This window comes from Notolepis coatsorum (assembly GCF_963971535.1).
Source record: "Notolepis coatsorum genome assembly, chromosome: 17".
NCBI lineage: Eukaryota > Metazoa > Chordata > Actinopteri > Aulopiformes > Paralepididae > Notolepis > Notolepis coatsorum.
In genome coordinates, this window is record NC_140181.1 from 56,455,486 (window position 1) to 56,480,205 (window position 24,720).

General features: G+C 41.6%; 1 protein-coding gene across 1 annotated transcript; it reads left to right on the forward strand.

Annotated features, from left to right (window-relative positions):
- Window positions 1-2,262: 2,262 nt before the first annotated feature.
- On the forward strand, window positions 2,263-24,314 carry nppb (natriuretic peptide B; the record flags this gene model as incomplete). Its single annotated transcript, XM_084333462.1, has 3 exons — window positions 2,263-2,379; window positions 2,481-2,757; window positions 24,091-24,314. 3 exons carry the CDS (start codon window positions 2,263-2,265, stop codon window positions 24,312-24,314), a joined length of 618 nt encoding a protein of 205 aa, XP_084189588.1.
- Between the last annotated feature and the right edge of the window lie 406 nt (window positions 24,315-24,720).

Sequence of the window (24,720 nt, forward strand, 5' to 3'; positions counted from 1 at the left end):
TACATTTTCACCAGGAAATACCAACTAAACTGTAACGCATGAAAGATAACCGATGGTTGATTTAAATCAAGTAGGCCTATGTTTGGCGTTCTTTTGACCGTGGAAGAATTCCCTAATAACTAAATACAATTTGTCTTCCAGGTACCAAGAAGAATACATTTGGGAAGTGACCAGCGCCCCTTTATTACCCTGCTGAACTCATCTTGACAGACTGACTTTGACAAGATAAATTAATACAGCCCAATGGTTAAAATGGCTATTATTAAAGGGCGTATACCAGCCCACACAAGTGTGTCTTTATGGAAAATAACTGTTTTGTGATTTAAACAATGAACTGTGTTGACGAATAAGATGAGACATTATGTGTTTGTGAGCTATAATGCATCAAATCAAAATAACAAGTTTTGTTTTCACTTGTCTTTTTTAGTTTGTACTATATACACTAATCTGTGAATAACGTTTCTATGGTTGATAATACAGTGAATATTTTTAATAAACTAGATTTCGTTATCAAAAGCTGAATTTCTTTCCTTGTCTTCTTGGTATATTTTTCTAATAGCATCACTTCATTAATTACACCCTGTTGTATATTATGATATTGGAGCCATAGGGGAATTTGGGACAAACGTTTTGTAAAATGAGAACGCTTGAGGGCATTATTTCGAAGCACATTGCTTCAATATTATGTATGAAACAAGACGTCGAAGATTCAACGGGACTTCAATGAGAAGAAATTGAAGGGATTTATTGAAACCCTGTACTTACAGTCCCCGCATATGGCTACGAGCCTTAATGATAATCGGATATTGACGATTAGTGATGAACAGTCATATGGACTATATATGATAATGTATAGATTCAAACCGGGCTTCAATGAGAAGGACAACCCAGTACCCCCTTCTGACTCCGAGCCTTAATGATAATCGGATACAATGAATGTCTCATCAAATGAACAGAGTCATATATAGTCTAATTCATTTCGATGCCTGCAGTATATAGCGCACAGACAGACAATGCACAAGGGCCGATATGAAAAAAGAACATGCACGGTTAATATAAGATTTCATAGGATTACGTTTAAATGTAATTATTTCACGACAAATAGTACTTCAGGGCGAGGACCTATTGAAAACGGGAATCCAAACCTTCCCTTACAAAAAGTGGGCTACATGGTTGGCTATTTCCAAAAATTTGGAAACACCATGCATGACATTACCAGTATAATTTACATTTACATTTGGTATCATGGTTTAAATGGGATTCTACCACTGTGTTATTTAAGTAAGTCGTGGTGCATTATGTTTACCATGGCCGTATCCTACAATGGTAAATGATTTATACAATGTCCGGTGATAAAACTGAAATTACCATCAAACTGCGATATTTTTCGTAAGGTTTCATGTAAACTGACAGTAGGCTATAATATAGTCAATCACTGTAAGACCTAAAACACATGTGATTGAAGTCCAAATGTAAATGTAAATTGCTCAATGTTGACACTGTAATTTGCGATATGCGAAGTATGCCAAAAAGCAGAAACCTCACTAACTATGTCATAATTCTCAACATGTGAAAATGGCATATTGAATACCACAAAAATTAACTAAAAGTATTAGACATGATGGGCTATAAAATGTACAGGCGACGAGTTTTCTCCCCATTGAAAATGAGAAAAGAAGACCTCTGTGGCACAAACTTGCATTGAAAAGCCATTTTACGCACGGCTCTTACGCACTGTATAGCCAAGCCTATTATAGCCCATGGTGTGGGTCCAGTTTAGTGACGAGGTCATTGTGATTGAGGAGCGTATTTTGAGCCTGAATTTAGCAATTACTTCACCACATACAAAGCCAAATTTAGCAACACTCGGCGCAAGTTGTCAACTCTGTCGAGTTCCCATGCGCTCGACAATGTGCTCCCGTTAAGATCCGCACGTTTACCAAAGGGTGAAGAAGACACTTCCCGTTGCTCAACGTCAACATGATATCATGTTCGGGAACTAATGTCTCTAAAACAATATGGAAGTGGCGATGTCATAGGTATGTCCCATATCTAGGAGACACGCTGCTTTAAAAGGAGTCGTTTCCGACAGCCGGCGTTATCATAATCAGGTGTCAGGAATGCGAGTCCGATTCCTCGCATAACTGCTGGTCAAAGTTAAGTATAAAAGACGATGGGTAGCGGTGGGGTAGACAGAGAAACAGCTATCAGGCAAAGAAGACAAAGAAGATTCACCGCCACTAGAAAGAGAAAACATAGAAAATGCAGCTCTCCTACATTCCTCTTTACTGCCTCGTCCTGATCTTAAACCTGCAGATTTTCAGCGCGCATCCAATCGTCAGCAACGGCTTGACCAATGGTGATATTGATGTCTTAAAGGTGAGTGTTGTTTACTAATAGTACTCCACAAGTCCAAAACTAAACGTTTAAATATAGATGACTATTTTGGCAGCCTATTCAATTCGAATTTATATTTGCAGGTGCTTCTTCACCGACTGGAGGAGGCCATTCCGGAGCGAGGCGAGGTGGAGAGAGTCCCCGCTGAAAGGCTGGACGAAGAGACGGCGCAGACCGAGGAAGAGGACGAGCAGCTCCAAGCCAGGTTGGACGAGGCCGCGATCAGGGAGTTCCTGTCAGCGAAAAACCTCAAGACAGTCCGGAACGATTCGTCCAGGAGGTCGTCGGGGTGCTTCGGGCGACGGATGGACAGAATTGGCTCCATGAGCTCCCTCGGCTGCAACACAGTTGGCAAATTCAGTAAGTATATATCCAGAGGATGAGGAGATGATTATTAAAGCAGCATTGCTTATTGGGGTTAATTTGGAACTCAATTTGAGAACGAATGAGGGGGCAAAAAAGTGAACACAACTGTTCTTTGAAATTGAAAGAAACATAGGCCTATGTGTTGACATCTTGTTTTCCTGTTTTCAGACCCAAAAAGAAGATAAAGTCTCACCATCTACCTGGAACTGCAACGTCTCTACTGAATCATATGTTTATGCATAGGCTATATTTATTTACTTGTATTTATTGACTTTTGTTCATGGCTTATCGATATTTATTTGGACCGATGTGAGATTGTTCTTTATATGCTGTTGGATATAATAAATGTTTACACTTGTGTATGATTGTTCATTATCTTGTTTTTTTTAAATCGCACTCAAAATAGTCACAACAGGCTATGCCGAGCAGCAAAGAGCATCTAAAAAAGCTAGCATGCAGTACCGCATCTTGCCAGGTGAAGTAGTAGCAGCCATGGCTGAAGGGGGCTTTGTACACATCAAACTGAATGAGAATGTTCTTTTGCAATAGGCAATATATAAGAACCATGTAAAATACAAGTCAGAAAAAGCAACTGGACAACGAGTTCTACTAAAGTCTGATTCTTGCATTGAAATGTATAGGCTGTGAGTGACTTCGCTCCATCAAAGAGCACAGTGAGCAGTGATTTCAGCACCCTGGAGAGCGAAGTGGGCGCATGTAAAAGGACCCAGATGTTTGTTGATGTTTTACCCACTTCACTTGTATCTCGTTTGAGCGATAGTTTCACTTATGTCAGTCATCGAAAACGAGGCCAATCATGTCTCGATGTATTGTATTTGCATAAAATAATTACATAAATTAATACATGCATAAATAAAGACAAGTGTACTACAAAGTGCCATGGCTGATAACCCCCTGCAGGCATGCTGTACACAGTTCTGTTCTGCTGAGAAGTACACAGTTCTGTCACAGAGAAGTGTGACACCGGATATGACCTGCGATCTTATTAAGACAGCCGTGATACAATTCAGATGTTATAGTACAAAGTCAGTCACCATAGACTACTGGTCATTTAGTTGTTTTAGTCTAAAAATCAATAGCCTACATTTTAAATGTGTCAGAATTACGATTATGTCAAAGCTGATAATTAAACAACAACAACAACATAATAACAACAACAACAATACACTACTACTAATAATAATAATTCAACCTCACTGACTTCAACCCCGGAAAGAGTTTTAGGAAATCGTCTCACTTACTCTCTTAAGAATTGAATTTTAAGAGTCGAACATTATTATAATGATAAAATAATAGCCACTGGTCGTTCAAAGCAATAGACTTCTCAGATTCAAGAGTTATTTTTTTCATAATTGACAACACAAGTTACAATATAAAAAACATAAGCAGTATTGAAGATTTTCTATAAAGCATGGGACAACAGTGCCATTCAATGTGTCAAGTCTCCCAATGTCAAGTGACCACTAAATATTGGGACAACATTACCTGTTCAGCAGTGATATCCTTATTTACATGGCACTCAGACATCAACTACAGATTGTATCTATAGGGGTTTTGAATAATAGCTTATGTTCTGTCTTTCCTAACACAGCAGAGACCAACGTCCCTTAATGCTATGACTGGGACTTAATGGTGATGTTGGTGTGCAGTGGGGCATGTAGTTGACTTCTGGCTGTTACTCAAGTCTCTGAGGGTTCAAAGAACATATAAACCATCACAATACAATAGGGGCGACAGTGGCTGAGGAGGTAGAGCAGTCATCTGGTAATCCGGAGGTTCCCAGTTCGATTCCCACTCCTCCCGGGCAGCTTGTCGAAGTGTCCTTGAGCAAGACACTTAACCCCTAATTGCTCCCGATGAGCAGGTCGGCACCTTGCATGGTTGCCTCCGCCATCGGTGTGTGAGTGAATGGGTAAAATGTGAGGAGCAAATTGTAAAGCGCCTTGGATAAAAGCGTTATATAAATGCAGCCATTTACCTGCAATCGAACAGGAAAACGTCATTGAAGTTGCACATATCTGTTCTTTCACCTAAAGTTATAGTAGGACTCGGTAATGATTTATATTTTTTTTGAACCCTCAGAGACTAAACCTGAATACCACCAGTCAACTACATATCCCATATCCCATATCCCACGTGTTTGAGCATTCTGAGGAAGAGTTCACTACACTCTAAAATTCCTTTAAAGGTATATTTCACTTTAGTAGAGCTAGTCAAAAAACCAGCAGCCTTACCTCTATCTAAAGTAATTTACTTTTTTTTTATATGTCTGTTTATTGTTTTTTTTTCCATTAAAGTCATTTACAAGTAAGCTAGCCACTCCCTGTTGTCCGTTGTCAACACCACCATTCCTCCCAGGTATCAGGCTCCTCATTCACTTCCATTAATTTTGAGGACCTAGTCTAAATATCATACTTCAATCTATTCTAGAGTATAAACAAACTATCAGTAAAGGAACTATTTCTCACTTGTGTAGTTTAACCAACTGTCAACATTTAACAGAATGTAAGTTGAACAGCTGGGCCATTTGAAACACCTCACCTCATTTTGTGATCATGTCATTTTGTCGTAATAATCGTATTGTCACTTAAAAAATTGGGACACTTGACTTGACACATAGAACATTTACAGACGACTTTCAATACTCATTATGTTTTGTTTTAGACTTATAGGACGTAAAACATTGTCAATTATGAAAAAAAGACAAGCATGTAATTCACAATAAGCTGCAACCCTCCATTGTGCAGGTGCTTTCAAAGTATCACTGAGCTTAAAGGGATAGTACAGATTTCTGGACACAAAGTGTCATGCAATACCGGCTAGTAGTCTAGTTGATGCAATGTCATTAGCTTGTGTTCATAGTTCTGGCCCGGTTCTGAGCAAACCGGGAAGCTTCAGATACACAGGAAACAGGGTCATGAGACTAAAATCCACACACATATGGTTTGTCAATAATCCAATGTACAGTTTTGTTTGTACAGTTGTACAGTGTCCCCCACCCACCCCTCCTACCCCCCCCCCCCCCCCCACCTCCAATGTACAGTCCCCCCCACCCCCACCTACCCAATCCAATGTACAGTTTCTACGTCAAATGTATATACTCTTTTTTTTTCCTGGACTCTTTTTATATCACAAACAGTACTGTAATTGCAAATCTGGTATGTCATAAATGTATAGATGTAGCAGTACTGTCTATCTGTATGTCATGTATGTCATATATGTTACGATGAATTGAAAATGGGGGACCCTGATGTAAACAAGACGAAAGTCTTTCTCTGGTCTGCATCCCCTTAACAATTGTATGTATTAAGCTGTACTGTACTGTACCCATTCTGCAATCTGTTAATAAAGTTTTCAATCAATCAATCAATCACGTTAATCCACACCATATCATGCAGGTCAAAATTGCAACCATCCACAACAGTCAACCGCAGTCCTTGCACATTTCTAATGCTAGATTCATGTTGGAACACGCCCCAGCGCCTAGCAACTACGTCACACTGGTACTAGTTTCAACACATTGCATCACTCTGAAGCATAGAAAATGCACAAGGATCACAGTTTTCTGTCGTGGATGGTTAAAATGTTTGCCCGTGGATTAACTTGTGATCCTGTTTGCTGTCTGAAGCCTCTCGGTTCGCTCGGTCTCCAGGTCAATAAGTGAATGAGTTATGAAAGGGGGCATGGCATAATGGTGTGTGCAGCATGCGTATGTGTGTGTGTGCGTGTTCCACAAAGTAATAGTTCACCATTCCTGTTGAAGCCACTCGATTTGAGGTATTACCCATGACCGTGGTGTGAAAACCCAGGGAGGAGTAACATTTTTGGGACGGACAGGCGATGAGACGGACAGACAATGAGACGGACAGACGGACCGACAGATCCACAGACTGACTTATACTAGATGCTTGTCCCAGCTAAAAACGAGCTTACAGCAAATGTACTCCAGCCTTTGACTGGTAGTGTTGTGTTTTGATTTGTATCAGGGTTTGGGACTTACGATGGCCATTCCCAAGCTCAATTGTGTGTAATAGGTGGCTGCAGCATGTTTTGAGTGGATACCATTCATTACATAAATTTGGTGCATTAACAAACCATTTTTGACTATTCAAAATATAGCCAGAATCCTTCAACATAAAGACCCCAAAATCTTGAATTAACATGCATGAAATGTTCATACTGTGATTTAGTATCAATATTGACATCTGTAGATTTCTGCAACAATTGTTATTCTTTTCCTATGATTGGATGGAGAGCCCTTTTTTACTGAAAATGACTCAGAAAAATCCCCTTATTGACAATGCATCAAGATAAACCATACACTCCCTTATTGCCCTTATAAGTTTAATGGTGCTGCAATTAAACTAGAGGTTATTCTATATAGTGGGGTCAAGTTTAAAAATGGTGTCACTCACATTAAGCTGTAGGAATATTTCGCCTAAAGGTACAAAAGTAAATGGAAGATTGCTCCACTTCTGCAAAGTCAATTTGCATGTTCTTGGTATCTAGGAACATCTAGGGACCTGGGGGTATGTATTTCCAGTGTCAGAAATATTCAAAAATACTCAGAAATATGTCTGCTACTAGGCTGAGTAAATTGTAATTGTTATTTTTGCATCTTTGATGGTGAATAATACCATGTTAAATCTGCGGGGTACGAGAAAATGCTCACTGAGCTCATTCACCACCTTATTGAGATCATGTGTACAAAAAATCTAAGCAAATGAATAAAGGGAAGATGATTAAACAGAAGGATTTGTAGATACAGTAATTAATGATATTTGACCTTGAACTTGACCTTATTATGGCCAAATCATACATATATGGATAGGGAAAATGCTCCTCTTTCCAATGGCAGGGTTGAATCTGGATTTAGACATTTCCTTGCGGTTTTACGATAATTAGCATTTTCCGATAAATTCGTATTTGTATAAAACATCGGTAAAATGAAAATATACACTTTGACTACTGTTTTTGATAGGGTTATGGTCTTTACTCTTGGCTACAAAAAAAAATATTTAAAAACATTAACCTCTTAACATCCAAGGGCCCACATGTGGACGATTCTTTGCCGACCTCTAGTGGCTCGGGTGTGCATTTCTTTTAATACAATATATAGATAGAATTAAAGCCCTATTTGTTGCCTGTTGATTGCCCTTTCAGGTGACAAAATCCGTTCAGCGGTTCTCGAGTTACATGCCGATATGTGAGCCGTGCCATAAAGTATGCAAAAGTACACATTACTATCCCCGACTCCCGGGGCTCTAGCTCCGTTAATCATTTGGCGATCTCGAAAATCTTTGCACAGGGTTGTAGCCAATGAGTGTGGCTTTCCAATGATACCCCATGATATGATAATTGGGGATCTAATACGGTCTCTATTGATCGATTTATGATAAAGAAAAGCAGGGTCTCCCTATAGGGGGACCGTAAGGCTTAGCAACTGTGCACAAGGAAGATCCACCGACTAAGGACCAATGGGTAGGAATAGTAGAGGAGATACAAGAAATGGAGAGAATCACACATATGCTGAGGTTACAGGAGGAGAAATTCATATCAATATGGGAAAAATGGGAAGACTATAGGACAATTAGGAACGACACCACAGAAGAAGGACAGGAACTAAGAGAAGAGACTGAAATGCCACAATATGTTTACTTTTATTTATTATTTATGTCCTTTTTTACTTGATTTAGAGAGGTTATTTTCTTATAATTTTGTCTGTCAATTGTAATGTCGTAATGTTGTTGATGTGAATGTTTGTAAGTCAAAACATTTGAAAATAAAAATTTAAGTTTAAAAGAAAAATAGCAACTGTGCATACTCATATCATCACACATGAATACAGTTGGGCTCTTTGGATCCACAAGTGTCTCAGCTTCACAGTCACACCTAATTTATACAATGCCTAGACGGTTTAGGGACCACAGTATGTAGAAATATGCAAACATATAATTTCCCCAAAAAGTTAAACATTAACTCTTTACTCAGTATGAAAACTACTATATGGTTTTGATCCTAAGTACACACTGTATATACTATATCTATATATACTGCTAGTATGTAGCATTATTGATTAGCATATTTACTCAGTAGCTTCATTATATTCCATTACTCATTTGTTACATTGTAGGCTATATTATTATGCACCTTACTGTTTGTGTATACCTTGCACTCTGGTTAGATGACAATTTATTTTCGTTGTACTACACTTGTGCTGCATGATGATAATACATTTGAATCTAATCTAAGATATACAGGACTAGCATGAATCGGGAATGGCTGTACATGTGAGAATATGGTGATTCAAGTTTCAAGTTTCTTTATTAGTTGTGATACAAAAATACAGAATACTTTTTTCTGTTTTGCTCCTGAGAGTGTGCTAGATGAAAATAGATAAGTATAAAATAGAAAGTCAAAAGTACGTAAACAAGTGTAAACAAAAGTGTTCAATATACATATATACAATATACAATAGATTAGAACAAAATGTGTAACTGAGTTACAATACAATATACAGTACAATGCAGAAATTGGATGAGGTACAACTTAGGGCAAGGTGCAATGAGATATGAGTTGTAGTGCAAATCTCTTTACCAATAAATATAAAGTGTGTTAAAGTGTCTAAAGTGGGTAAAGTGGGTGCTACAGTGAGTTGTTTATTTAAAGCGAGTGTGCTGTGAGTGTTTTTGATGGTTTGTTACATAGTGTTATTGTCGTTGAGCATCCTGATGGCCTGGGGATAGAAGCTCCTTCTGAGTCTCTCTGTGCTGGCCATGAGACTCCGGTATCGCTTGCCTGGCCACAGCAGTTCAAAGAGGCAGTTGTTTGGGTGGCTAGAGTCTTTGATTATTCTCTTAGCCTTACCCCTGCAACGCTTGTTGTAAATGTCTTGGAGAGTGGGAAGCCCACCTCCAATTGTGCGTTCGACTGAACGGGCCGCGTGAATACTTTACCCAAGGCAGTTGTCCTTCCGCGTTCGGTTTGCGCGCCCTGATTGGCCTCTCAGCGTCCAAGTTCGGTTTGCGCGCCCTGATTGGCCTCTCAGCGCCCAATCGCGTTAGCCGCACTACTCGCTCAATATACTACTATGCGCTGTGCTCTCTGTCTGAAGCGGAGCGGGGCTCTGCTGTGCTTACACTTGATGCAATACACGATACTAACTAGAGAGATTAGCATCACATAGCTGGCCTTTTTCTGAAAACCCAAGCACATATTGTTCCATAGCATATGCCTTCAGTTGATCATGACATCCTCTCTTACCTTGACGATTAAAAAGCCTCCATAATTTAGTAAATAAAGCTGTAGCCAGCCAGCTAGCATTGATGCTATTCAAAATGCTATCCACATTAGCTGATGCAATACACGATACTAACTAGAGAGATTAGCGTCACATAGCTGGCCTTTTTCTGAAAACCCAAGCACATATTGTTCCATAGCATATGCCTTCAGTTGATCATGACATCCTCTCTTACCTTGACGATTAAAAAGCCTCCATAATTTAGTAAATAAAGCTGTAGCCAGCCAGCTAGCATTGATGCTATTCAAAATGCTATCCACATTAGCTACATAGCTAACCAACTAAATACAATACAGTGGTATCCTGAGGTAACGTTAAATACAACGTTTGCTAGTCGAAATGACTGGACACACACAGGGACAAGTTAAACATCAATAAATTAATTTATTTTGTTTGAGCTGCGTGTGAGCCAAGGTCTTTCTCTCCTACGTTAGCTCGAAAAAGTTAGGCGATAGGCGATTGGGCGCTGAGAGGCCAATCAGGGCGCGCAAACCGAACGCGGAAGGACAACTGCCTTGGGTAAAGTATTCACACGAACGGGCCACTCTCTGTAGACTGTAGTCTGCTACGGTCTTGTGCGGTGCTATTCCCAAACCAGCCCATTGAGCCCATTGTCATTAACACTTTGAGAGCCAGCCATGCAGAGCGCTAAACGGCTCCGTATGCCAGCGTCCACTTCAATGATAGAGCTCTATTTGCAAACGCATAAACTATGTCTTAAATTATGTGTCTAATCTGGCCGTCGCTTATCAATGACTTGTTTGCAGTCAACATTGTCGAAACGGATTGTTTTTTTTAATCGGTTCATTTCCGTTTTATACCATTTTGAAAAACGCTAGTTTTTTTTAAGTTTCAGGAAAATATAAAGATTCTGTGATAATCGCCCTTTACTGGAATATTCTGGAATACACAAAAAACGTTGTAATTTTTCGGCCTATTTATGAATCGTTTTCAAATAAACGCTAAGATTATCGATAGTATATGTGTACTTATGCACGCTATAGAAGCGAGCTGAAAGGCGGCTAAGTGGCGCAGTGGGCAAGGCGCTCGCCACTAATGCAGGAGATGCTGGGTTCGAGCCCAGCTCTCTGCATTGCTACCAGCTTGGCTGGTTGTTCATACTAACACAATTGGCAGTGTTAGGGGTGGGAAGCTGGTGGGTGGGGATCGGACGTTGTGGACAGCGACTCCTACAGGTCGGTTGGTGCGCCTGCGCAGCAGAATCAGGAAGTGACGGGGCAGCGTGAGCCTCCCACATGCTACTCCTCGCCACTGAGAGATTGCGCTGTGCAGGTGAAAAAAGATGCGACGGCTGCCTCCTCGTGTACCGGAGCCTTTTTACAACGTATCCGCGTTTCCGGCGCTCTGATTGGCCAGGTCATGTGACATGTGCGCCCAATAGCGTGTTTGCCCATTTCCGCATCGAACAGCCTGCAAACTTCTATCGCCATGCTCTAAGACAAACTCTAACCTTAACCAACTTCGAAAGAGTGCCTAAGCTTAACCGGCGAAATAACTTGCCGTCACGCTCTAAGACAAACTCTAACCTTAATAAACTTCGAAGAGTGCCTAAGCTTAACCAGTGTAGAAACTTGCCATCCCACGATTGGCGCTCATGACCTGGCCAATCAGAGCGCAAAACGGGAACCCGGAAACGCGGATGCGTTGTAAAAAGGCTTCAAGCGGAGGGGACACGTGATGCAAGGCTTCGTCCACATTGCAGCCGGCCAGTGGGAGGCATGGCCCAACAGCGTTCGAGACAGGGGAGGGTAGAATTGGACAATACGAAATTGGGATGGGAGAAAAAATAGAAAAATGGGAGAAAAGTAAATAAAATAAAAAGAAGCAAGCTGAAAAATCGATTCTCTCATTTCCTGATCAGCACACACACACACACACACACGCACACACACACATAGGGCACACGTTGATATCTCTGTGAAAAAAGTTCTGATTATCCTAAGACTGGTCAAATAGATTCCTTACCTCAGATCAGATGTTCTCCAAAAAGATTATTCCAAATATCGATCGCGTTTATTGATCCAACGCTGGGTACTGGAAATATGTATTCCACGCTGTTTTGGGGCTCGGCAATGAATCCGATCCTCTCGGGTGACTTGTCTGAGAAGTAAAATGAGGAAGCTGGATTTCCCCCCCCCATGTGTTTCATTCAATCCATTCCAAAGGGGTGCAGTACAACAGGGAGAGACAATAGGGGGCGGTATTTTCCCAATGGAGCTCAGAGAGAGTTTGCAGCACTAACGTGAGACTAGATTGATGAAATATGAATTCAAATCACTAATAAAAGAAAAGCGAGATTTATCGTCGCTGGCACTCGACGGTCGGCATGAACTAACGATAAATCTCGTCACTGGCACTCAAAGTGTTAAGATACCTTGAGGTGAAAGGTCATGGGAAAATAGCCATGTCAAAACCTTGGAGCAACATTTAGCCCCTTTCCAGGTACCACGCCTCAAGTTGTCTAGTTTCAAATGATAACACAAGATAGTAATGTTGGTTTCAAAGGCTTATTCTTTGGATCAGGGGTGTCCTCTAAAACTGACCACAGATGGTCTGCATGAACGGACTCAGAGCAGAGTTTAGTCAACTCACATAAGGCTGTGTTTTATCACCCGTTATTTTCCTTGTATATGAATAAAATTATGATCCAAAATCAGTGTAAAAGGAACATGCCAACATTATGGGAAATGCGCTTACCGCATACCGCACTACTGCTAAACGCACAGAGAGGAAATTGGTATCTATCTTCTTGTCTGACTCTGGAGAAGACAAAAAGCACATTTCCCATAGTCCTGATTTTCTGAACCGTAGTCCTATTTATTACTTACCAATGATGATAGTATTGACCGGTAGAGTCCTTTCTCAACACAATCCATACTGCTCCTCCTACTAGCCTCCAGCTAGTTAGCCACAAACTACTAATGTGAAGTCAATGGGGTCAAGCTCCTGTCTGCTGTACAAGCTGACTGAAGCTCATTGAAATCTATCTTGTGTGCACTGTGGAGTACATTTCAGTGAGCTTCTGTCAGCTTGTACAGACAAGAGCTTGACCCCATTGACTTTGTATTCATTTGTGGCTCACTGGCTGGAGCTGATACAAGGAATGGCGTGAATTGTGGTGAGAAAGGATTCTATCAATGGACAACATCGTTGGTAAGCAGCAAATAGGGCTAGGGTTCCAAAAATCAGAACTATCCCTTTAACTTAGATTGTATAAACATGCTGAGGATATTGGCTTTACTGGGCCCATTTACTAAAGGAAGAGCCGTGGCCTCAAACATGCAGCAAAGACAGTGCACTTGAGGTTAGCATTGTTGTGGCTCAGGAGGTAGAGCAGTCATGTTAGTGGGAAGGTTCCCAGTTCGATTCCCGCTCCTCCCGGGCAGCGTGTCATCCTAGAGCAAGACACTTAACCCCCAATTGTTCCTGATGAGCAGGTTGGCACTTTGCATGGCTGCCTCCACCGTCGGGGTGTGAATGTGTGAGTGAATGGGTGAATGTGAGGAGCAAAAAATGTAAAGAGCTTTGGATAAAAATAGAGATATAGATATAAATGCACCATTTACCATTTAGGCGACCATTTAAAACAAAATAACTAGTTATCTGTACCAAACAGAATTCCTTAAATCAAGTGATGATCAATGAGCAGCCTGTTGATGCCGTAGACCGTTTTAAATACTTGGACTGCACTCCTTCCTTAAAGGAACACGCCAACATTATGGGAAATGTGCTTATCGTCTTCTCCACAGTCAGACAAGAAGATAGATAACTATTTCCTCTCTGTGCGTTCAGTAGAAAGCTATCTGGCTGCAAGCTAACCTAGCTTATCACAAATGAATGGAAGCGGATATGGATCGGCTAGCTTTCCCATAATGTTGGCGTTAGTTCCTTTAACAAAAGATTACAATTCTCCAAGAAAACAAATGATATCTACGGAAAACACTTACAAACACCATGACACTCCATGTCAAGAGGAAAGCCATGAGTATCTAAGCTGATGACTCACATCCTCCAGTGAGCTGTTGACTTCTGGGAATTGCTAAAGAACCACAGGCTACAAAGAATGTCTATAAGAAGCAGTCTATCCCTAAACTCCAGATTAATTACTTAATGTTGTTCACCCTAAAAATGTATTCCCATGTTATTTCTATAATATTGTCCAAATCATTTTAGATTTGTGAATATGAACACCTGAGAGACAAGACTCTAATGATAATGTCATCAAGAGATAGATCCTGGAGCTGCTCCATAGACAGTGAATGGTGGAACAACTCTCAGGACACTATGACAGTAACCATGGTGATTTTACTGGGATATGGGAACATATTCTGTTTCAGAGCTGCAAGCCCTACATTTAAATTAAGCACATTTGGATGTAACAGCTCAAACAAACATTCTATGAGCTCACAAAACCGGCCACTAATTCATTGTTGATAGACCAAAAGTGCCACTTGATGACATCACAGATTCAAGTCTTAGGGAGACAGTTGACTATATTTATAGATATTGACATGACTGGCCAAGGCTATTGGAATAGCACAATGTGAATTCTGTCTGTGGGTAGATCTTCCCTTTATTGTGATGCCATCGGACACGTTCTTCTCGTCTCCAAAATCAAGTGTCCAGGGGAAACGTCTTCCTCTATTGATAAGAGCAGACCTTTAGGAATGTAGACAATGCTAAGTATTTGTGTGGCGGATGTTGCATTCCTGTCAATGTACGCCATGTCTGAGTTCAGGCCCATACGATTGCTCTGGAGGTCATGGCATTGTCTGTGTGCACTCACTCACAAATTTCTTTTACCAGCGGTCTTATCAGTCAAAGGTGTTGGAATGCACTTGAGACAATATAGCTACAAAATGATGAGCCATCGACACCAGACTGTCTCTTAACATGGTGTGTGTGTGTGTTTGTGCCTTTATAAGATCTGCCAACCTAGCACAATAAGACACAAGGGTGAGACAGGTTAAGAGATGGTTAAGATGTGAGGACAGTGATCCTGTGGGGCCTACCACTGTCAACACACACTAGTGCTAGCTAGGCTAGCACTCCCTAGATGTAGCACTGAACGGCACAGGAAGTCCTTCATTCCGACAGCCATCAGACTTTACAATGCATCAATGTGCCTCACTGCATCACTGAGCACAGAGTGACAGTTACCATCTTCCAGGACTTTTACTTTTGAAACAACACTGTGCAATATTACACTTACTGTAGACTTCTGTATATTTTTTACTGTATATTTTATTCTATTCTTAGGCAATTTGTTTTGTTATTCTTATTTGTGACTTTGTTCTGTCTAAATGTTTAATGTGAGCGATTTGTAGTGTCAAATTTCCCTGGGGATAATTAAAGGGGACATGCATTGCTATTCCTTTCACTATTTGGGCAACTTTACACAATTCCTGTGAGTCTATGGAACACATCTGTAAAGTTTTTTTTCAAAGAAATTCATTGTTTTCTATTTCTAATCAATTACTCTAAAGCAGCATTTTTCGACATCAAGATTTCAAGCTGTTTTGGCTGGGCTCCGCCCATAAGTGCTTTGAGTGACAGTCACCCACACAGCGTGCTACATACGAGAGAGAGCGAGAGAGACAGAGACAGACAGAGAGAGGGAGAGAGAGAGAGAGGAGAGATGCGTCCCGAAACACACACAGTCGAATTTGTGTGTAAATGCACCCATTGCTCCATATCCCTCTCTCCCTCTCTCTGTCGGCACCTGCACAACCCGTTTGAGGAAGTAATTCCATGCTCTGTTGTTGAGTGAATTGTTGATTGTGGGCGGTGACTACAACCAGTGCCTTATTCACATCATCAAAACAGTCAAATCAGAACGGCTTAGTTGAGTGAGGGAGGATCTCGTGAACTCGAGACTAGACTGATGAGTCAAAATGAGGATTAGCGACAGACCTCATTGATATATACCCCCATTGCTAGGAAACAATGCTAAACACGGGAAAAGGCCATTTATAAGACATGGGACCTTTAAAGTATTTCTATTCTATCTATTATATTCTAGTGAGCGGTCATGTGCTGGAGCAACCCCAATCTAACTAGCGACGCTGGGGATACCTCACTCTAACTAGCGACGCTGGGGAGACCTCACTCTAACTAGTGACACTGGGGAGACCTCACTCTAACTAGCCATGCTGGGGAGACCTCACTCTAACTAGTGACACTGGGGAGATCTCACTCTAACTAGTGACACTGGGGAGACCTCACTCTAACTAGTGACACTGGGGAGACCTCACTCTAACTAACGACGCTGGGGAAACCTCACTCTAACTAGTGATGCTGGGGAAACCTCACTCTAACTAATGACGCTGGGGAGACCTCACTCTAACTAATGACGCTGGGGAGACCTCACTCTAACTAGTGACACTGGGGAAACCTCACTCTAACTAGTGATGCTGGGGAGACCTCACTAACTAACAGCACTGGGGAGACCTCACTCTAACTAGTGATGCTGGGGAGACCTCACTAACTAACGGCACTGGGGAGACCTCACTCTAACTAGTGATGCTGGGGAGATCTCACTCTAACTAGTGACACTGGGGAGACCTCACTCTAACTAGTGACACTGGGGAGACCTCACTCTAACTAACGACGCTGGGGAAACCTCACTCTAACTAGTGATGCTGGGGAGACCTCACTAACTAATGGCACTGGGGAGACCTCACTCTAACTAGTGTGGGATATTTGTAGATATCCTGATGAAGAATGTCTCAGTCAACCGAGGCTTGGATAATAACAAGGTTTATAAACCAAACAGATAGAATTACATAGAGAGAATGGCTGAGGGTTTCCCCCTAGGTGATCAGCTGAATTTACCCAGGTAAGAAGACCAGGATAGATCTCGGGAGGAGACCTATATAGTTAACAGGGGGGGGGGTGTGGTCCCATTTGATAGGTCAGATGGGGGGGGGGGTACAGGTAATGGGGACACAGGGGAGGGGAGTGTCTTATTCCACAGAGAGGGGGGGGGGCACAGGTAAGGGGATATAGGGGAGGGGAGTGTCTTATTCCACAGAGAGGGGGGGGGCACAGGTAAGGGGATATAGGGGAGGGGACTATATTTACATGAGAACATTAGATATTATACCACAATACTCACTTTTCTTTCTTATAATGTGGGTGAGATTAATGTATAATATACCAGGATTGTTTGGAACAGGTAAAAGTGAAAATAATAGTTTAAAATAGAATTATTTACATACATGATTCATGACATGATCGACTGGACTGTGGTCTGTGTTATTTTGATATCAGAGATGTGGGAATAGATATCACCCTTTTCTTTTATTAATCGCTCAAAATACCTATATCAATGAGTGGTTCTCAACTCTGATATCAAACAACAATTAACATAATCATTAGAAGCTATCGCTGTGCAAATATCTTGGCATACCTTCAGTCGTTCATGTCGTGACTCACGGGGAGCTAATGTCATGGTTATGTCATGGTTGTACATATACAAACATAGTAATATTTACAATAGACATTACCTTAGTGGCTAATGTGTCAAAATAAAATTTTAACAACCGTTAACCTGGTGGTTAATAAAACTAACATGATTGATTATGGGAAACTGTTCACAAATATATATATATATTTTTGCACGTTTTATGATGATTCTTGATGAAATTACTTAGGATCCAGTTGTATTTACCCTGAGTTTGAGTGTCACTTTCATCTGTGATTGCCTCAGTTTTGTTGGTCTTTACTTAGAATCAGGCCATTTTCTCCATTTCTTCTCTATAAATGAGGAGATAAAACGTCTTATGCATCGCTTCTGTATGTAATTCTAGTGCATATACTATCAATGGTTCACCATACAGGTGCAAAACAACGTTACATGTCCTCTTCTATGAGAGAATAAAACAACTGATTCTTTCTTGTCTGACAATACAATTTTGTAACCTAAGTAATTCAAATGTGATGTAATACAGTAACACAGTAAAATTTAAATAAATACATAATAATGTGGGCAATGTGGCGTTCAGAAGTCTCTTGGTCCACAGGTCTCTGATGTGTCTCTTCTTGATGATGCAGTCGGGAATATTCACTGGTCGCCGTTCATTCCCTGTCAAGGGTCACCTGTAGCAGTCAACTATAGTGGTTTTGCAGACTCTTTTCCTGGATCCTGCGTTGTTCTCCATCACCACCACACATCCGCCACTGTGCTCACGCTTGGCCCCCATCAGGCCCAGAGACATGGTGGTCAAGGCGTTTTTGCATGTGTTGTGCTGGTTTCGCTGTCCTCTCCTCGTCATTGCGGTACCACTTGATGGAGGGCGAGGGCCCGCCGGTGTAGTGGCTAGTCAGTAGGACGCTCTCTCTCACACGGATGACAATCTTGTCATGGGAATCCACCTTGATGGTCGGGGCTTTGGTTCCCATCTGCAGGTGATGGGTTTGGTCTGCCGTGGTCTGCAGTGCCGGGGTGGAGGCCGTCAAAGGTTGATCTCCTCTTCGTCAGTGTCTCCTTGGTCAGTCTCCTTCGTGGTCCCCTGCTCCACTTTCTTGGGGATGTCTGTGGGCTGGGTTGGATGGCGGTTCTCCCACATTTGCTGTCGTCGTTCTGGTTGTGTCCGCAGCTCCTTGGCGGCGTCCCTGGTGGTAGTATGCTGTCGTGGGTCGCTCAGGTCGCTGGGTTGTGTTCCTCGTCCTGTCCTCTCACCAATTCGTGATCTGAGGATGATAAAAACTGCCTTAGAAAACTCCTCACATAAATGATTCAACGCCTTTCTGCTACAGAGGAAAATCATTTAGGGTTAATTCAATTTATTGTAAATAAAATCACTTAATTGAAAATAGGAAATGCAAGCCAATTGCATTAGCAGTGATTCCTTGTGTCAAGAAGGTCACATTCACTACAATCTTATCAGATCTTGTATCTAACTAGATCTTACAGCATTAGGCTTTAAATAAAATTGTAAATGAATGGCCAAAGTCTTGAATCAGATAAAATAGCTCTTTTTCTTCGTAGTCTGTGATGTTAATTGAAGTTGATCTTACCTCAGGATGCGTTGGGTGTGCCTCAGGATACTTACCTCGCCACGCCTTCTCTGGCGTTCTTCACGTCTCAGTGTGGCTCGTCATAATTTAGCATGGGGAAAAAAACATAAAATCTAGGCAGCCAGTTAATTTTGCATGAAAAACAATCATTCGTTTTGTCATCTAACCCTAACTAACCTTACTGTCATGCATTTGTCCTAATAAACTAATCTACACTGTAGCACTCAACACTAATAAAACTAACCTACACTGTGGCACTCAACACTTTGATGAACATTGTTACTCAGCTGATAGAGTTGTGCCCTTTTTGATGTCCTGTCATACAGTGTCAGCTAAATGATCAATGTACGTGTATACCTTGTACATTTAGATAATTGTGTTTCAATTTTGTGGTTGATATTTTGCAGTCATGGAAATGTATTAGTTGTTAAAAGAATAGTCTAAGGAATAGTCATGCATGTTATTGGTTATAAACAGAGAATAGAAGGAGGGGATTGTAAGTAAAGTTGTTTTCATCATTAATCTTTCATCTCGGGCACTTCTCTAATTCATGTGCCTCTTGAAAAGAGATGATGAAAACGACTGGTTAGTTATTGTTAGTATGGGAGTTAGGTAGATTTTCATAACTGCAAATTCATCACCTGTGTCTAATTCATGTTAATTAAGTGGTTCTCTGTTGCCATCCACTGCCAGGTGAGTTCATCAAGTCTGTGGTCACGAGTGCAGGCATTTGCATTGCTTTGTCTCTCAAGTGTCCACTCTGAAGAAATTTATATGTGGGTGTTTGGATGCAGATCCGTTCCAAATGGCCAATCGATTGTCTCTCAGTTCCACACGACCTTCGGCTGAGTCTCGTGGTAACAAAGAGAAAATCTGCATCTAAAGCGATACTTCCTACTATACTAAGTGGAGATACTAAGTTGAGTCTCTATAGGTGTGGTCAGACTGGCTATTTGCATTGTCTTTCACTCCACATCGTCCTCAGCTGGTTTGAGTGTTCAAATGTAGATTACTTTGGGGTCTCAATTTAAATGATTGTAGCTGGTCTCACTTTGTGTCTTGTCTGTGTTCAGATGCAATTCACTGGAGTTTCAACTTTTGTGATACAATGTGTTTACACCCCATTCTGCATCTTGACCCAGAGCCAGATCTCTTGGTTGTCTGTAAACACAAACACATGTTAATTTCCCACTCTTTTCTTTTATTCTGGGTGAATCCTCTTTGACTGTCTGTGTGCTCAACAAACATTAGCTAGTCCTTCTCTATTTCATCATCTCACTCATCAATGTTACTGTGGAAAAAGAGGAGGCATGATTTTGGCCTCATTTAAACATTATCTGCATTTATTCATTATCTCTAAAGAAAGGTTGTTATTCTTTCTTTAGCTTTTAGATCAATTCTATCCAATTGATTAGAATCCTATTTAAAACTAGCTTTGGTCAATCGATTGTCTCTCAGCTCTGCACTGTCTCTCGGTTGACTTGCAAATTGTTGGATTTTCTGTCTTTTGTGATACAATTTGGGTGTAGTCATGCACTGTTTTGCATCTCGCCTCAGAGCCAGATCTGTAAATACAAACACATGTTAATTTTCCACTCTTTTCTAAGACCATCTGAGTGGGTTCTCCTTAATTGTCTGTGAGCTTAACAAAACATCAGCTATTTCTCATCCATCCCGTTCTAGGATGTAATGATAGTGTTATCATTTATCAATCATATCGCATATGTACACAAGCATCATATGAATGTGGAACCACACATTTTGAATCATGTTTAAAATGTCTTACAATGGAAAGGGCTAGTTATCTTTCATTGGTTCTTTAGATAAACACATTAACTCAAGTGAATATAACCTAAACATCTTACTTTTAAACATGATCTATGTTGTTTGTGCCCAAGTTTGTACTTTGCTGTAACTGAGATGATAGTTGTGTATATGTACAGTTTCTACGTCAAATGACTCCCTTTTCTTGACTCCTTTTGTATCACAAACAGTACTGAATTTGCAAATCTGGTATGTCATAAATGTACAGATGTAGCAGTACTGACTATCTGTATGTCATGTATGTCATAATATGTCCTGATAAATTGAAAATGGGGGACCCTGATGTAAACAAATCTGGTATTGAAAATGGGGGACCCTGATGTAAACAAGACTAAAGTCTCTCTCTGGTCTGCATCCCCTTAACAATTGTGTGTTGAGCTGTGCTGTATTGTACCTATTCTGCAATCTGTTAATAAAGTTTTCAATCAATCAATCAAAGCATCTATATTTATGATTTTCATACTCACTGGGGAAAGCTGTTTGTGTTGACGTTGGTTCCTGAGGCTGTAGCACGTTACGTGTCGTTAATGCAATGTTCGGTTCGTTTCTCCGGTGGTCTGGGATAATGCAATCCTGGAAACACTCTTCTGCATCTCGCCACCGCAACTCAACACTTTCCAATAGCAGCGCGCACATACATATACAAATAAAACATATACTGCACGTGGATTTCATATACCTTCGGCCTTGGGCATATTAAACTTTACGTTTGCCTATGGATAGTTTAATATAAAATCATAACTTAACGGCGCGCATAGCGTCACGTCATTGCTCCATGCAACGTTCGTGTGTTCTCATTCGCCTCGGAAATAACGCTTTGCAATTCATACAGTATTTTTCCCACGAGCTCTCAATAGCCTGGAATTCCTATACCAGCGTTTTGTTACCGAATGAACGCGCCTGTGCATATGTGAAACGTAAACAAACTGAAACGATAAAACTATACTTCCCCAAATGGTTGTTCCCGTGGGCCGGTTTTGCTGATTCCGGAATTACTATCCTAGTTTGTTCCCGTGAACTGCACTTCAATGTTATTCTTTGTATAACGGTAACTCGTCTCTCAATGCTCGTCGCGCTATCCGCAGCCGGTTCTTGGCTCAATAAAGCAACGCGACGGGTCCTATAATACTTGTGCACATACAAACGAGACTTAAACAGACAAACAAACATTAATACATATAAGTTAACGTGTGTATATATCTGACTGTATTGGATCGCTGTACGTTTAGTCGGCCAACATCTGTTGCGACAAGGCATTTATCCCTTGATTTAACTACACATCGTTATTAAAGTCATAACGACCGAACCTGACTTCGAAATTTACCAGCGATATATTAGATTATATATACCTTTTAATCACACTCACGGTCCCTTCGACCTGCGACTCGTTAAATGTACATTCACGTACTCCCGAGACATCGCCGGTCATCTTCCCGCTATCTGTATAATCAATTGGAATTCAATCCAAATACATCGTTTTCAGGAAATGGAAGAGATTGTGGGCTTAGTTTGAGGTTGAAACAATGAATATTATGACGCTACTCTGGTAATTAATAGGTTCCAATAGAGTAGCGTTTTCCAAGGATATCACATCATAATAAGCCCACGTTTCTTGCCTTGTTGCCTATATTTTAGCCTGCATCAGCTAGACTTGGGTTAGCAAACCAACAACCTTATTTTGTGCCCTAACTTTCGGTTTGGCAACAGCCAAATCCGGGAATAGCACAACAACCCATCCTCTCAGAACATCTGTCCAGATAAGGACCCAGGTACACGCGTTTCCCCGGTACGATTCTCAATACAGATCAGATATATTAATGCACATTATTCTTACTCAGCCATGATCTCAATATTTGACAACATTCTGTAATATTCACCTGGCACAGAGAAAAGCGGGAAGGTTTTAATTCCTTTCCATACATTTTTGGTCGACCAGTCTATTATACTCACTTTTCTCTGTATAGTTGAAATGATACAGCACGCCGGGAGGACGCAAAAAGTCCGTCACAAGTTCGTAGACGCCAATTGTGGGATATTTGTAGATATCCTGATGAAGAATGTCTCAGTCAACCGAGGCTTGGATAATAACAAGGTTTATTAACCAAACAGATAGAATTACATAGAGAGAATGGCTGAGGGTTTCCCCCCAGGTGATCAGCTGAATTTACCCAGGTAAGAAGACCAGGATAGATCTCGGGAGGAGACCTATATAGTTAAGGTACAGGTAATGGGGACACAGGGGAGGGGAGTGTCTTATTCCACAGAGAGGGGGGGGGGCACAGGTAAGGGGATATAGGGGAGGGGAGTGTCTTATTCCACAGAGAGGGGGGGGGGCACAGGTAAGGGGATATAGGGGAGGGGACTATATTTACATGAGAACATTAGATATTATACCACACTAGCGATGCTGGGGAGACCTCACTCTAACTAACGACGCTGGGGAGACCTCACTCTAACTAGTGACATTGGGGAGACCTCACTCTAACTAGTGACACTGGGGAGATCTCACTCTAACTAGTGACATTGGGGAGACCTCACTCTAACTAGTGACACTGGGGGGACCTCACTCTAACTAGCCATGCTGGGGAGACCTCACTCTAACTAGTGATGCTGGGGAGACCTCACTCTAGCGACGCTGGTTAGAGTCACTTACTGTACAGAACCAAATACCAGTAAGAGATAACATCCTTTCTAAGTTTAATTGTTATATCTACAGGATTTGATTGGAACTGTCTGAAACTCAAGTGTGGGGCCTTTCCTGACTAGGCGTCACTACCATTGGCTTGCTAAATTGGGCGATCAAGTGGCAACAGCTGTTAAATAAGTACCAGCTCACCCTTTTGACATTATTCACTGTGAACCAGCCTTTCAACCCATCCCCCAGGTGCCTGACATTAGTAATTAGAGCTAGGCATCTCCTCAGCGTCGACGATAAGGGAGTTTTCCTGCGCAAGTTTACCCAACAGAGTGCTAAGTAGATCATTATTTATCCACTCTTTACCGGAACCTCTCTTTTTTCTATTCTCTGCCTTTCTTCCTCCCCTCCACCTGAGAACCTCACCTTTCCACCCGCTACTTACACCTATCTCTATCCCCATCACCATGTGCTTTTTTACCTCTCCTTCAATCTCCTCCTTCAGACCAAGTTCAGGCCAGCCAGTTTGGAAGCAACCCCGCCAACCCATCTACGGCCACAAATATACCTGTCATGTATGCCACTAATACCTCTGCTGTGCCCAACAACTGCAACGTTACAGTCTCAAGCCACAACCTGTACACCGGGCCAAAGGCAGCCAGCCTACATGTCGACTCAGTCTCTACCGCCGACAGTAACCTCCGCACCGCTGTTCGGAGCAGCTCCTAGGCCCCCAACCCCCACCGCGATGAGTCTGGTCATGCCACAGTCTGACTTCCAGGCGATGCAAGCAGTGGGTCACATGGGCCAGCAAATGCCAACGGTACCAAGTTACCAGCCTACCTACCAGTCAAACCAGCCTGTGTCATTGACTGAGGAGAGCAGGCATGGCAGCACACCAGCGGCCGCACAGACCTGGTATGAGTTTACGCCAATGAGATCTGCATATCAAGCGTATCAATATACTACAGCTATGCCTGCACAGCCTAATTATCAACCTCAGACTGCAACAGCACTCTACCCTGCACAACGGTTATCCACTGCAGCTGCTCTCCAGCCAGTGGGCCAACATACAGCAGGTACACCTCAGCAGTCTACCCATCAACTACCCTCCTGGACAGCGGCGCCTTCACCA